The sequence below is a fragment of the Cryphonectria parasitica genome, assembly GCF_011745365.1.
Source record: "Cryphonectria parasitica EP155 unplaced genomic scaffold M406scaffold_8, whole genome shotgun sequence".
Taxonomy (NCBI): domain Eukaryota; kingdom Fungi; phylum Ascomycota; class Sordariomycetes; order Diaporthales; family Cryphonectriaceae; genus Cryphonectria; species Cryphonectria parasitica.
In genome coordinates this window covers 1337205-1352682 of record NW_024468916.1, presented here as the reverse complement: position 1 = coordinate 1352682, position 15478 = coordinate 1337205, and the positions used below count along the sequence as shown (strand labels likewise).

Below are 15478 nucleotides of genomic sequence, written 5' to 3'. Positions count from 1 at the left end.
TAATTCAGAGCGCTTCTGCTTTAAAGAGCATATTACCCTCATGTTTGACGTGAACGAACAAAACAATGGCATTCATAATGCCTACAAATATTTTGTAATCAAGAGCAGAGGCTTTGACTTAGGGTTGCAGTAATGCAAAAGGGTCTACTGCTAAAAAACACTCCTGAAAGAAATTAATGAGAAGAGCACAGAGACAGACTAAAGTAGTATTTCATAAATGATATTAATGTTGACAGGTTTCCCTTAACAGAACTGGAAGTAGATCTAAAACTTATTCCTTATGCAGGCTCGCCTGCTCCAAGATCATGATCTCAAGACTGATGTTTGTCTACTTCTATTGTTGGCAACACCCTTCCTCTCGTCCTATTGACTCCAACTTGAAACCTTGTGCCCAAGTCTAGTCAAACTGCACCAAACCATGCATTTTTATATAAAGATAGGTGTGTGTGTGTGTGTGTGTGTGCACTGACACTCACCAAGCTTCACCCTGCCATGCCAATCTTGTCCCACCCTCCAGGGCCTTGGGACAGCACAGCAGATCGACCATGCAGGACAGCAGCTTGCGGTACCTCCCGCAGAAGCTCTTGCTCTGACGTCCGCATCGCAGCCTCATCAAGGGACGCCAGTTCGACAGGCTCTTGTTCGGGCCCCGGAGCGGCATCCGACCTCCCGGCGGCGGAGGCATTGCTTGGCAGGGACTTGTCATTGACGCTCTGCCAAGCCGTGCTGTCTTTGCTGCGCACATCCGGGCTGTGCAGGCCGAATGTGGGGGAGGTGCTGATGCTGGGCTGGCGGAGGACCACGCGGGACACGAACACCTTGATCGAGGGGATGGAGCCGCAGATGATGGCGACATTGATCTCGATGAGGGACCAGAGGTTGATTGGGATGGCCATCACTGTCATGTTGTAAACAGCCCATATTTGTCAGCGTGGAAATTGAGTATACAAAGAAAAATAATATCAAATAATAAAAAGATCGGGAAGGCAGAGCTTCTTAAAAAGTCTTATCAGCAATCACATACCTGGCTGCTCGATGATCGGCGAGATGGCAACCACGCGCATAGCATTGAGCCTAACGCAGGACACAGCCGTGGTACTGGAGTCAACACATGTTAGCGAGTGCGCAGTTCAGGAACAAGAGGAAGGGAGCCATACAAGATACCGCAGAGGAACACGCAGATCAGAATGAGCTGCTGCTTCTGGGGAAGATTGGCCCTGAGGAGCGAGGGCAGCGGGCTGACGAGCAGCACGATGTCGTTGAAAATGTTGACGCCGCTCATGACGAAGAAGAGGGCGCCGCGGTCGACACACCAGCCTGGTTCGGTGTAGTCCCAGGCCTTGGAGACGGGGAAGCAGTAGAACAGGGACCCGCAGAGGGTCATGAGGCCGCAGGCGCCGATCCAGAGCATGGCGACCAGAATGGCCCTCTTGCCCAGCATCGAAGTCAGAAGCCTGCTTACCTGCATGGTCAGGGAGAGCTTGTAGAGCGTCTGGGTGGTGCAGTAGAACGGGACTGTTGCGTAGAGTGCCTGCACGCCATCAGCCATACAAATCTTTTTTTTTTTTTTTCTTTCTTCCGGTTTCTTTTTATTGCCCTTTTCTCTCCAGCCGCGATACTAATTTGCCGAGAGGCTTCTTTCTCGAAGGGTCTACTTACGGCGAAGAATTTAATCGGAGGAGGTGCTTGATCGAATACTTGGCCCAACCCGAATCTGATTTCTGCCGTGCCATCCCATTTGATTAACTATGCAAGATCATAAAATTGGGCATCGCTGTCGCAGAGCAACGATGGAGACAAGGTCTGGGTGCTCACCCAAAAAAGTAGAGACCGTATTGGCTATCGAGCAGACCTAGGAGCAAACCAAAAAAATGAGAATGCCTTCATGGATTCAAAGGAGCCGTTGCCAACACACAGGGAATTCATCTGTCTGCTTACCATGGCTGCTGCCATCAGGCAGTCGTCCCATCCTAGTGCTCTGACAAGTATTGCTCTCGTATACAATCTCAGAATGACTATCGTTAGTGCCAAGGTAGTCCATAAGAAAGCGTTCACCACCAGGCTATGGCAGTTGTCCACAATTGGCAGACCGGCTAAGTACCACATCTTGGCTCGTAGGGGAAAGGAGACGTCCTCGAGAAATTAATTGTGCTCAAATTAAGAGTAATAAGTATCATTAACATACGTCCCCTTGGTTGAATAGAGTTGATTGGAAGCATCCACGTCAGAATTCAAAAAGAGGGAATGAGAAGGAGAGGACAAAAAAGGGCGCTCGTGCCGTGAATATCTACTCTGGTCGAGGGAGGAAAGCTTCATCCTCTGATCCAGCACAGCGTGACATTGCATTTCCGTCAGCAGTAGTCAGCAGACATTGGGGGACCGTATTTTGATACATCATGCAGCCTTGAAGCACGGGCGGCTTCAGCCCCAGCGGGATTCTGACCATGGTTCTGCTTTCATGTTGTTTTCAGGGAGGGGGTTCTAAGCAGCCTCTTCCAGCCACTCCGATATGCTGCTCTTGCGTTTGTTTGTTGGGGGCGAGGGAGTAACAGGTTTTATGTCTCTCCTGCTAGTTGTGGACGACAGGACGCCTAAGTACTTACGCAGGAGGGTGATAGTCTCGGTTAGAAGCTGAGGTTCCGGGCCCGAGCCGTCTGTCAGCACGAACGGCCGGAGCCGGGCCCTATTTTTGGGTGGTGACAAGCCTCGAGATGGTCTGCCACCCCTTCAAGAAACATTTGGAATGACCAGAGTCTGGAAAGACTTTGATTTCAGCCATGTCAGCATCTCGAGAGAGAGAGAGAGAGGCCAGACCGCCGTCAGTTGCCCAGCACGGCATCAATTTTCCGCACTTCTCCTACGGCTGGTGAAGAGAGGGCCAGACCGCCGCGCGGTTTCGCAGCGATCACCCATCCTCCGCATATTCCTTCTACGAATTAGTCACCCAACATAGGCTAATAATGTTACTTCGGTTGAGGAAGCGCGCTGCTCTTTGCCTCGTTCAGATCATAGTAGGGCTGAGTGGGTCCGGTCCGGTCCGCTCTACCCCCGGTCTGGAGTCGATTGTAAAGGAGATGGTGACAATTATCGAGTCGGAGAGAAAACGGGAACAGCAGGCGTCTGGAAATAGCTGGTGCTTCTTGGCATGTCCGATTGGTATTGCCGATGTCTGGTCACCCTTTGATTAGTGGTTCGATGTTGAGGGCCCTCTGGACCGGCGTATAGGCATCGTTTGGTGGTCGTCACGGAGAAATGGAGTTTCAGTCCGGGGTCCAGATCCTCCCCGGATTCGCGAAGGTGAGTAGGTGATGACGAGATTTTACAATTGATCCGCGGAAAACAAGGGAAAACCAATTAAGAGATAAGAAGAAAGAGAAAAGGGCAGAGATGTTCACAAAGAATAATCAGGAGACGGAGTAGATCATGGTTCTGGGGTTGGTCTACGTACCGACATAAACAAGTGATGGTTGAGGTTGATTTTGTAAAAGGCTATATACATCGGCAGACCGTGGCTGAAACTGGTACTGAACGCCACAGATTTCAACGCGAGGAGAGTGGCTGCAGGAACGGCAACGACTGAGTTCGTCAGGTGGAGACAATTGGCGTTTGGACATGTGCGTGTGTGTCGTTTGCTCTGCTCGAGCCTCGTCATGCAGGGCGAAGTCAATAATGGAAACAACCCCTCGCATCGACTGACAGCAGTCGTGTCGTGATCCTACAGATCGCCGGTCCACGAACACAATGGGTGAGCCTCAAACTCACTCCGCATGATAAGTCTCTGGATACCGCGCCCCCTTGGTAGCAGCGAGACTCGCATCCTAGCAAAGCCCTCCACGCTGTGCTGGTCGGCACACGGCCCTCCTACACAAGATATGGCGCAGTGAGAAGCTCTTTGCCGGCAGGTCTCGGCGCTGCGTGGTCACAAGATTTGTATTACAGTCGTCGCAGGACACCTGTTTACGCGACGTCGTGTGTCGAGATAGGAATATGCATGCGCCTGTCTCATCATGCCTCGGATCGGGCTTCCTCCCTCTGCACGGCGAAGAAATAATTCCCCACTGCCTCGCTCCCAGGCACCTCCTTCCAACCTAAGCCGGGAACGTAGACCACACCCATGACCCTGGGAGCGCTCCAGCCCGGCCTCTGCGCAAAGTACCTCCTCAGCTCCTCGGAGTTGATGTACTTGGACCAGTCATGAGTTCCCTTGGGCACGATCTTGAGCACGTCCTCAGCCATGAAGTTAGTCGTGAACCAGCTCGTCCACGTCCGGGCGATGGTGCTCAGAACGAGCCAGCCGCCGGGTCTCACGAACTGGCCGCACCGCTCGAGAAAAGCAGACGGCGTGTCCACGTGCTCAATGACCTCGAACAGGCTGACAATGTCGTACCTGTCGCTTTCATCTCCTGGGGAGGGCAGGGTCTCGATTGTCCCGCTGACATACTGGAGCTTGCTGGCCAGGGAGGGATCCCTGGCGGCGTGGGCTCTCGCGATCTTGAGCACCTCCGGGGTGGGATCGACGGCGGTGACGGAAGCGGTGGTGGGCAGGCGGGCCGCGGACTCGGCGAAGATGCCGCCGCCACAGCCGACGTCAAGATAGCGAAGCTTGTGGGCTGGCGAGAGGGGTTCGGGCTGGACGGCATGGCAGGAACGGATGAAGTCGTGGCGGAGCGGGTTCATGAGATGGAGGATGCGTGAGGACCCATGGGGATCCCACCAGGAGGAGGCGAGGGCATTGAAATGCGCCACCTCGGCAGGGTTGACGGATGTGTATGCAGGTGAAGAAGATGAAGATGAAGATGAGGTCGAGGCTGACGAAGAGGCAAATCCCCTGCCGTGGTCTCCATGTAGCTGGCGCTGTATTGCTGGTGTGATAGTGATGAATGTTTTCTTCTTCTCGAGTGTTGTGAGTCGCGGAGCCGGTGGAGATCGAGCTGCCCTGGTGACTGGGCGCAGCAAAGCTTTTGAGGCTGCCGCTCTCGAAGGTGCCATGGTGTATATTTGTGCAAGTTTCCTTGATCTTCACTCTTCCCTTTCAGCCTCAATGGTGGCAACAGGAGTCTCTCTCACACACACAAAAATGAGACAAGCCTGCTGAGGACGCGAAGGGTTGTGAGAAGCGATGGTGATGATAATGGTGACGACGGTTGGTTGAGCTGAACTTTTTGGTGGCTCGGTGGGGCAAGGCGACCCAGATCCCGGTACTCAGGTACTCTGCTGTATGCCGTTGTACACTAATGGCGCCGTTTTGTAGCGGTTAGCTGCAGGGTCCTAAGGCGTCCATCTCAGGGGCGCGGACCGCCGCCTCGGCGAAAAGCCAAACAGGTCAGATGGCGCTGAAAATTGATTTACTAAGCATGTGCCAATCGCTCACTCAGCAGCACCCAAGTCGTCACTGCAAACCAGGGTGGGAGCGGGATCGGGACGTTCCCCATCGCGGGGCATGTTTGGCGACGATATTCTAAGACCAATCTTCCTTTGCCTACAAAGTACATGCATGCTCTCTCCCTCCATATTCTCGCAGTATATGCCTCCTGCTCCTTCCGTCTGCCCTTCCTGTCCTTGTCTCTACACTGCGAATAAGTTCTCTTCTGAACGCTGGATCGCCCTAAGTCTTGCTCACAGGACAGCGCCCTGCCAAATATTGTGCGTGTAACATACGAGCTCAGAACCCCCCGAGTGTTCCGGACCGACAACCTTCTCAGGACAGTGACGACAGGAGGGCTTCTCTGCGCTCGAAATAATATCTGCTGAAGGCAGCAAAACCTCTGCCTGGTACCAGAATGACCTCGGAAACCCTCGACCGGTCCGAGTTCGACTCGATACCAGACACCATCGCAGCCTTCCGTACGCCTCTTCCTTCTTCCTCCTCCTCCTCTCTTTTCCGCTCCCAATTGGACACACAGCGAGCTCGCACTGGTTCCAAGAAGGAAATGAAGATTCCCTTTGCTGATCTGTACTCATACGTGCGCAGGTGATGGCCAGTTCATAGTTGTCCTCGACGCCCCGACACGCGAGAATGAGGCCGACCTCATCATCGCCGCCGAGTCCATCACCGCCGAGCAGATGGCCTTCATGGTCCGTCACTCCTCGGGCTACATCTGCGCCCCCCTGGCCCCTCATCTCACCGAGACCCTCGCTCTGCCCCAGATGGTCGCCCGGTCTGAGGACCCTCGAACCACCGCCTACACCGTCACCGTCGATGCCGCCGACCCCTCCGTCACCACCGGCATCTCCGCCCAAGACCGCGCCCTGACCTGCCGCACGCTGGCTGACCCGAATGCCACCGCCGAGAGCTTCCGGCGGCCCGGTCACGTCCTCCCGCTTCGTGCCCGGCCCGGCGGCGTCAGGCAGCGCCCCGGCCACACCGAGGCCGCCACTGAGTTTTGCCGCCTCGCGGGGAAGAGGCCGGCCGCCGTCATCTGCGAGATTGTCGATGACGGCCAGGAGGTCGAGGGTCAGGCCATCTGCAGGGCCCCTGGCATGCTGCGCGGCGAGGCGTGTGTTCGGTTTGCGAGGAGATGGGGACTTAAGGTGTGTACGATTGAGGCTCTAGTCGACCATGTCGAGAAACTGGAAGGGAAGCTGGAGATGAACGGGTCATAAGGTGTGAAACAAAATTGAAGAGCCCAAAGGGCGCCTGAGGGTTTGGACTGGCTGGGTCTCAGCATGATCATCTCTTGGAAGCATCTTGACGTGGTGTGAGAGGAAAAAGAAACAATAGAAGAACGGCATTTATAGATATGGAAAGAAAGGAAGACAAAAAAAAGGACATTAGGATATTCCGCCGCGAGGCAAACTGTTGGGCCAGGGTATAGAGCCAAATATCATCTCTATTCATTCTAAACGAATTTCCTGAAGGTAGGGGAAAGCAAGTAGGAGGGGTGGATGAAATCTTTCTAATCCACCTCTCACCATGTCTTCAATTCGAATAAAGTCGTCATCGAACCTTTCACGTATCTCTTCCTCTGGTCCGTTTCGAAGACAAGTCATGAAGTGAAGTGCTCATCGAGATCCCACCCTAGCCAAATGTCTCTTAGATTTTGGGCTCAGATGTGGCACGCACTCTGATCATGGCATCCGAAGTCTCGTGCATATCATCCCGCCGTGAGCTAGCCTGCCTCTCTCTCATACACATTGATCGAGCTCAGCCCTGTTTCTGCCAGTCCAGACAATGCATCTTATGGCTGAGCAGACAGATAGACGGAAAACTGCCTTGGAAAAGAGTTTGGCAAGGCGTCCAGGCCACAAGACACACGGCATGGTGTGAGGTCAGCGTTGTGCACACAACGCCAGACTGTGATCTACAGCCAACCTGCAAGCTCTCGAATATATCACTGAGTGAGCTGACCGGACGACAACGAACTGCCCAACAATACCAGTATCCCGTCCAGACCTGACCTAGAATGCCTCTAGCTATTTTCCATGCTACCAGGTCTTCCGAACTGGAGTGTTGAAATGACGAGCCCAGCCAAGTTCTCTACTTGATATCGCAACCCGTCCTCCTCCTCCCCGCCCCTCGTTGGCGGATGAAGCACCATTTTTGTCTTCCCTCCAAAGGACCGGGTCAAAGAGACAGACCGTTGCGTGGCTCGGGCGTGCTTCAAAAAGGATTTCCTTCGATTCTTGCAGTTTTTACTTTTGAGTAGCATCATCGGAGATATGTCTCTACCAGGTGAAGCGCGGTGATCTCCCGCCCCCCCCATCGCTTCTCTGGTGGGGGAAGGGGAGCGGGTTTCCTTTTCCGGCAATCTTGTTCAAACATCCTAGACGTGGTTGAACGATCATTATCTATGATCACAGCAAGGCCTTATCAGACGAGGCTGGGCTACCTAGCCTGCTGGGCCCGATCTGGCCTTGCATCGTACACACACACACATGCACAAGGCACGCGCATGCGCACGCACCAGTACCGACTTGGAAGATCGGGCTCTTCCGCTGCGATCTGGCGGACTGAGCGTCGTGGCTTCTTCTTCCCCTGCCGGTCTCCCAGAAGACCCCAATGCATGGCGTCGTTTCGCATCCGTTGTTTGTGTGATATGTCTAACATGGTATATATGTCCATGCGTGAGCGTGCACGTAATGCCGCCTGTCGTCCCAGCTCACACAGACCTCCCCCAACCCCCCCCCCTCCTCCTCTCAAAGCCAGATCTATAGAGTCCGCCATGAGCCCAGACAATACATTACCGTGGGCTATTGTCCTTGTGTGGGGCGGCAAGGAAATCGGTACACGAGAGAGGGTTGGTAACAGTTGGGTAGGCCATGCGGGCAATACTGGACAAGTCTCCTTCGATCCTCATCCCAACCTTTTTTTTTATTCCTAGCACACCAGCACCGTCGCGCCACTATGTCTGTTTCAGAGCTTGACGGAACTCTGTGGACCTAGTTGGCCTAAGCAGGCCAAGACTGGACTGTTGGGACGTATGCATCAAGGCTTGTCGTGCTACGTGTTTCGTACAAAGCAATCCAGCCCAGCAGACAGACTTTTGCCCATACCAAAGTAAGTGAGGGTAGCGGTCGTTCCGCGCTGTAGTGGGTTTGCTGTTGCTCTTTGGTGCCCAGCACCCAGTGGCCCGCAGTGGCCCCCAGCGGGAGGGGTCTGTTCGAAGAAGAGAGTGCCTTCGTATTCCGCATAGAGTTGCTTGCGACCCTGTCTGGATCCAACGACTGAACGCATGCTCATGACATTGCAGGTCCAGTATCAGAAGGTTTTGCTCCTCTCCCCCACCCCCACCCCCCGTTTCCGCTGCCCTAAGATACTCCATCAATCTATAGTATCGTGACGGTTCCGCCGTCTGCAGACGACAGGTCTCCGGTGGCATTGATACGCCAACGGTCATCGCGGGGTCTGACCATAAAACGGTCTCGGTTTCCCCATCCGCCCGCGTCAGCAGGATTCCTTCTAGAAGGACAGAAAAGCTCTGACCGCCTGTACGGCGGCCTGCCTTACCGCCCAGCTGGGAACACGTGGAGAAAAAGAGGGGAGGGGGGGGTAATGCGCCTCCGGCAACACCTTGTCTTGATTCTCCTGGTTGAGTTGAGCTGGCCAGGACGCCCTTCTCAGGGGGAAGTCAAAAGATCAATTTCCCCCGGGTCCTTGCCGGAGGGGGCCTCTTCCTGAAAAGCCTTGTCATGAAGAGATTGGGCTGAGCTGGCGCTGTTAGGTACCATTTGAAATGTTTCCAATGTACCGACCAAGTATCTCTAGAGGACACAGCTGAGACCCACTCGGAAAGGCCACCCGAAGCCGGGGACTGGGAGCAGTCCCAGCACCTCTTCTGGGCAGCCAGGCCTGGCCCATTTAGTCGTAGGGATGATGACTCGACATGGGAGAGGAGATTCCGGTGCGACTGGAGGGTTCTGAAAAACACGCATTGTGGGAAATACCTCGCCGATGGTTCTAATCTCGGCGAGAAACTACGAGGCTTTTTTTTTTCATTCTTTTTTTTCAGAGCATGTTGAGCTGCATTGGCTGTACGACGGCGTGGCCTCCTGGTTGCAGTACTGAGTCCTTTTGCTGAACCTGGTATTTGGCAGAGCAGTGACGCAGGAACAGTTGTGATCGTCACGCAGTATCGTGCATACAACACTATGTATATGTAACTATTTGCTGGACTGCAAGCGCGTGGCTGTCAGGGTATTGCTACTTGTCTAGTAGGCACACCCTGTGTTCCATGTAATCGTCGGCTGTGAACGGAACGTGGTCGCCTGCTGTTATGGCTTCATGAAGCCCTGGGGCAAGCTGCGTTTCGACGCTGGGTGGGCATGAATCTCGGACGAGGCGGGAGCCTGTTCATAAAGTTATGAAGTACACAGACTAAGTTCTCACCTGACATGGGCCCTTTTGTGATGTCCTGACTGGTGCTCTTTTCTCTTCTGGTTATACGATTTGGTTTCTTCTCTTCTGTCTTTCCTTTGGGCTAAAGGGTCTGAACTAGATTCATCTTGGTGCAGACACACCATGTGCTTTGGCGGAGCTCATGCCAGCTGGTGGTACATTACGCCTTAGTGCACGTGAGAAATAGAGAGCCGGGCTATAGAACCACTTTAGGAGGCGATGCCCGACCCCGGATTCTCAACAGCAGACCCATCTAGCTCAGGGTGCAAGGTGAAAGTGGGAGAGGGGACGTGTCCAAGGTGCATCCAAGATAGCCATACTACTAGATCGTGTACGTGCTGGTGGAAGTCATTCTCCTATATGGGCTGGTGTGCTTCAAGTGATGATTCGCCGTGAGGGCAGAAGATTCGTTGCGCGGATCTCCTTGGAGGCGAGTATTGAGTTCAAGCGCACGTCCCCAGACATCTGTCGCAACGTTTTAGGCGCTGCTATTTGAATCACACCCCATCTGCGGCCTGCCGGTCAGCTTTGTGGACGTGCGTAGTAAAACATGTTGAGCTGAAGGGGCGCCAGGGTACCAGTGCGTCAGGGTAGGGCTCAGGAATCTGTTCGGAGAAACTTCGTGGCATGCGATGCGACGGACAGAACGTTATGCCTGCTGGACCAAGCGGGTCCTCGGGGTATGAAGGTTCCATGACTGATCGCTGGAGCCGAACAGCTATTTGCGGACAGTGAGTGGAACCAGGAATAGCGAGAATCGAATCTCTCGTTCCACTGTTCACCAAAACAACCAAGGCTGGTGTGTCACTCGACATGAAGACTAAATGTACCGAGCATAAGATGGAAAATAATGCGTCATGGAAGCAAGCACTCTCTTTTCTCTCCCCTCTTCCCCTGCCAGCCGTGTTCAGCAGCATTAAATGACTTAAGCTGTCCTGGCACCCGCCGTGAGCCTCGTAGCCAATAGTGCACAGTACCCGTAACTTAGTGCGGCAGCCTTTATGCACCGGTGCCGCCAGAGAAAATAGTCGGAGATCAGTATAAATTTCACCTTGTGACAATACGGGGTCTTCGGATTGGCCGCCCCCTTTCGACTTCTAAAAAGATCGGGTTGGGGCGCGGCTGACCCATCTTGATCCAATTTGCATGTGGAGGGACGGGACGGGAACGCTTGCATCGTGGGGGAGTTGCTTCGTTTAAGCCCCTTGGGAGTTGATCGTAACCTTTGGATGCAGCAAGATGTGCTGTGCTCTTGTCTTCCGGCGTCGTCCATAAACTTTAATCAGGGGCGTTTCGTTGAGGGGGGAAAGCCGCCACGGCAGGCGAGATGGACGACGCTGGGTGAGCACGGGGCGCCTGCAGATGACGCAAGGCTACTTTGCCTGTAGTCGGGCTGCCTTGTCGTTGCGCAGTAGCCAAATTGCATCCAGTAGTACTTGAAATAGTGCCACACGAACCAGCCCAGTTGGCCATTTGGCAGAGCCTGCACCAACATCATGGTTCTATCTCAGTTCGGACGATGGTCTCTGCGACACGCCCAACCTTTCTCGGACTCTTGGGCTTTCTTCACCTGTCTGCTCGCTTTATCAAAGAACCCTCGCCGCATCACTTCGCTTCGCCTTTGACCGCCTCGGGGAGTGGGCAAGGCCAGCGAAGAGCACCGTGCGCCAGTTTCGAAGTGGCCCCTGCCCCCGTGCCCATGAACTTTTGGCTTGCTGGCAGTGGATAGGTAAGTGGAGACAAGTGCAGCAGGGGTGCGTGTGGCCCGGCTCTCTCACCCGCCGCAGCGAGGGTGTCCACGTCTTCTCAAAGGTTTCTGGAAGGCTTCCTTTTCTGGCTCATTTATTTCAGCCCCCTGTTCATATGCAATGCATGGACCAACTAGCCTGTTGTGCTCCCCACCGTGCTGTTCCTGTCCATTTGATACCATGCCACCAATCCTGGAGGGACGAGAATGGGTCGTTGCCGAGACCTTTTCAGGGACTCCCCCTTTTTTTTTCCCCCTTCCTTTCTTCTTCTTCTTCTTCTCTCTCTATTTCCCAAAATTGATCTATGCAATAGGCGAATAGAGAGAGAGGGGCAACAAAGGGAGAAATTGGCGGTAAGATGCCGGAAATTGTCGCCTGCTCGAGTCGGCTTGCTGTGTATGAGGTATTGGGCCGGCACTTCGAGTTGCAATGGGGATCGCCAACTGCAACGATGCACTGGCCATTCGCCATGGACCCAAGGCTCGCTGGAATCCCAGACTGAGGGGTCCAAAGTGAGGCTGAACAGTCGAACCGTGCTCCCGTCGACATAGTCCTCCGCTGCTACCTTGTGACCCAAAGATAGTTTGCGTCTAGGTGGTTTGGGCAGTCCGAGCGTCCAAGCGGGAAAGCCTGACGCTGCTCTTTTCATGCACATGATAATGTAGTAGCTAGTTCGGACCATCGCGCTCGGGACACTGCAATGGCTCATGAACGAGCTACGACCAAAGCATCGACGTCGTGTCGTCTGTCCCACTGATCGTCCCGCAGAATATACGGTGAAGTGGTAGGGACTGCTGAAGCTCTAGGTCCAACGCATCCTGTGGATCTCTCTCTAGGTACCGCACTACATCCCACGGAGGGGCCGCCCTCACCCCCGTCCTGAGATCAGAGCAGCGGTTCCGCGATATGAGGTGGCACTCGGTGGTTATCGTCCATACAGCAGGTTGGGCATTCGAGGGTCTGCAAGACACTCAAAGCAGGGCCCAACAAGCCCACGAATTTCTTCACTGCTGTGCTCTGAGCGGGTGTGTCCGTATGTGTGTGTGTACTGTGGTATAAGGCACCCATGAACTGCCCGAGCGCCTGCATCGATCATGACGCCCAAGGCCGGGATTTGGGGACCGGCAAACGAGTAGCCTCTGAGCTGTTGCACACTGACTAGTCGGGACGGAAGTATCAGAGGCAGCCTGCGGCTTCTGCATGATTGGCTCCTAGACATGGGAGCCCTTCAACCTCGTTATCTCGCCAAATTTAGATTGCAGAAAGCAACGTGTTGAGAGTGATGATAAGTCAGTAGGGGCCCAGTGGCGGGTCGATGCCAGCGAGGTGGCTGGTGGTCCCACGACGACCTCATACGGGAAGGCCTCAGCCAGACGGCTACGTGCGTCGGGTGGGCTGCAGAGAAGCGCACTGCCGGTCATTGCCCTGTGCTCCTCCAATTACCGTGTGGCAAAGGAAGGATTGGCAGTTGTCGAGTGTCCTTGTGTCAGATATGATAGGTTGGCCAGAGCTGGTCGTTGACGCTGGTGCAGCAACCCACAGCAAGTAGGAATGATAGCTTGTCTGCTGTCTGATGGTCAGGAAAAGAAGGCGGCAAGGCTGTTTCGTAAGCTTTGGCTCAACCAGGAGGGGCAGAGGCAGACCTCAGGATCGAGCTTTGCTCTATGCCGCTTTGCCTCATCGCCTGGGTTCCTTCCCTGCTGGTGGTGGAAAACTCATCATCATCAGCCAATAGCTGATCATAACAGTAGAAAGGGACCAAGGTTGGTGGTCATCACATTGTTCCCCATCCAGGTATCTGTTAGAGAGTGGAAGAGAGAGAGAGAGAGACAGTGTGTGTGTGTGTGTGTGTGTGTGTGTGCGCGCGTATATGCTGTGCTTTGTCAAGACAATCAGGACTTCAGAAGTCATAGAGAGAGAGGTCTGCATGGATAATTCTCATCAGACAAAATGAGCAGCTTTGGCAGCCCAATTTCTGCTGTCTCAGATACATCTCATGGGCCTGTGCGTGGCAGGTGGGTTTAGTGGACCTGGGCCCCTGCTAACCCCCCTGAGCCAAGTACCGACTAGGTACAACAAACCCCCCTGTCAGTTCGTTTCAACAACACCTGTCGGTCTGCACTCTGCTGGCAAGGGTGGGTTGTTCCTAGGTGAGTCTTAGCGTATTTTCCCTCCAGAGATCTGATGTTTGACTGAACTGCAAATGGGGACCTGGCAATTCAGAGTTTGTTTCCCATTCTCTTCTAATTAATAAGACCCCTTGTCCTCGGATTTCTTCGTGAACCAGAAGCCCAGAGTCCTCCCGAGTCCTCCTATTACCTTCAATGTTACCTTTCCATCACGACCAGCACTGATCCCACTGATTGACCCTGCAGCAGTCATTGTGCACAGGAAAGCAGCGTTTTGCGACAAGGTGAGCAATTTCTTCTTCTGCCATACTCTGTCTTGCAAAGAAATCCTGCCCTTCCACCTTGTTCATTTAGGTGGTTTGGAGGGGCGAGTGAGCCGAGCACATGCAGTGCCGACTCGACAAGGTTGGGGTGAAGGCTGCAGCGCAAGGCCAAGGTGCCGGCCGAGTTAAACTTTTTTAAAGTCGGCCAGCAGCTGCCTTCTTTCTGCTCTGCACCCTTCAACCTAACAACCCGCCCTTTTGCGCCTCGACACACCTTGAACTTGTCAGGCTGGGCGCATCAACCAGGACATTATCTTTGCCCAGTGCTATCGAAATTGTCTTGTTCTTGCAGCCTCTAGCCTCTTCGATTCTTCTAGAGGCTGACAGCGTGTGTCCTGCACTTGGGTCTTGCTACCTTCTCTGTCATCCTTCTGTACAGAACTGACCCTTCTCTTCCCTTCAATCAGATCTCGAAGAACATACCTTGATTCGACAAGCGCAATAACAATCAAACAATCAACTACATCACTGTTAGCCCTGCCATCATCCTGCGGTGCTACTCTCCAGAAACCCGACAACAAACGAGCACTTGGCACGAGCACTTGGCAACGTGGACCTCGAACAAAACGAAACGAAACGAATCAATCTTGAGTGTCCCTCGGCCATCTTCGATCACCAGAACATTTCCCCCCTTCACGACGAGCCGACCTTTACCAGATCTGACGAGAAGGAACAAGACGGCTTCGAGTTGAACTACATGCAACAACCTGGTATCTCCTGGAAATATTGTCCTCAAGAGCTAGGAAGCTGCTGCTTTGTACTACCAAAGGCAAAGCCAGATAATACAAACCCATCACCATCGAGGCTCATTACATCCAAGGTGAGTCGAGTTCCTATTGGTGATCTATGCTACCTGTCGCAATCTGTCTGGCTTGGAGTGCAAAGGTGGAACTCAGTCCTGCCTCCTGAAAGAGCTTTCCTCTATCAGGCACAGTCTTCCACACCATCAACGCACTGGTTTTTTGCCATCTGAATTTGTGGTGGGATAGAGGCTATTTTGTCTTGGGAGTCAAAACTGACGTCTGATGAGGTCCAGTTGCATTGGCCATAGCGCGTCTATTGACATTCGAGACGCGGGTGCTTCTGCATCTTGATCCGTGCACGACAAGGCTCCACACCCCAATCCTCACCACAGACAACCACCCCTGGATGACGAGCTGCGCCACCACGGCCTATCACGAACACGCCTTTTCCACTGTACATTTCGCCTCAGTAAGCCTCAATATTTCTCTCACACCATTCCTTGATATTACATTTTCCCTCAAGTGGAGACAGGAGAGAGAGAATCGTGCAATGCAAGAGAATCCATTTGTCTTGATGCAGCTGGCCTCAACTCCTCGCTCCTGTCCTGTCCACTTGGGGTCTCATGGTGCACCACACCCCTTGACAATTTTGATCTGTCACTTTGATGGCTCTCGTCACCACTTACAAGTTGGCATTCCA

The 15478-nt window shown here is 53.6% G+C and overlaps 3 protein-coding genes across 3 annotated transcripts; 1 reads left to right on the top strand and 2 right to left on the bottom strand.

The window, feature by feature from the left end:
* Positions 1-791: 791 nt before the first annotated feature.
* Positions 792-2064, bottom strand: M406DRAFT_220825 (uncharacterized protein; the record flags this gene model as incomplete). The annotated part of the gene is made up of 4 exons (XM_040915575.1): positions 792-898; positions 1025-1098; positions 1158-1618; positions 1912-2064. Coding segments are annotated over 4 exons (795 nt in total), but the record flags the coding sequence as incomplete, so codon positions are not given.
* Positions 2065-4005: 1941 nt separating this feature from the next.
* Positions 4006-4989, bottom strand: M406DRAFT_342299 (ubiquinone biosynthesis O-methyltransferase; the record flags this gene model as incomplete). The annotated part of the gene is made up of 2 exons (XM_040921757.1): positions 4006-4848; positions 4945-4989. 2 exons carry the CDS (start codon positions 4987-4989, stop codon positions 4006-4008), a joined length of 888 nt encoding a protein of 295 aa, XP_040772499.1.
* Positions 4990-5780: 791 nt separating this feature from the next.
* M406DRAFT_295164 (3,4-dihydroxy-2-butanone 4-phosphate synthase) lies at positions 5781-6744 on the top strand (the record flags this gene model as incomplete). Its single annotated transcript, XM_040919175.1, has 2 exons — positions 5781-5844; positions 5972-6744. 2 exons carry the CDS (start codon positions 5781-5783, stop codon positions 6601-6603), a joined length of 696 nt encoding a protein of 231 aa, XP_040772498.1. The 3' UTR covers positions 6604-6744.
* Positions 6745-15478: the final 8734 nt, after the last annotated feature.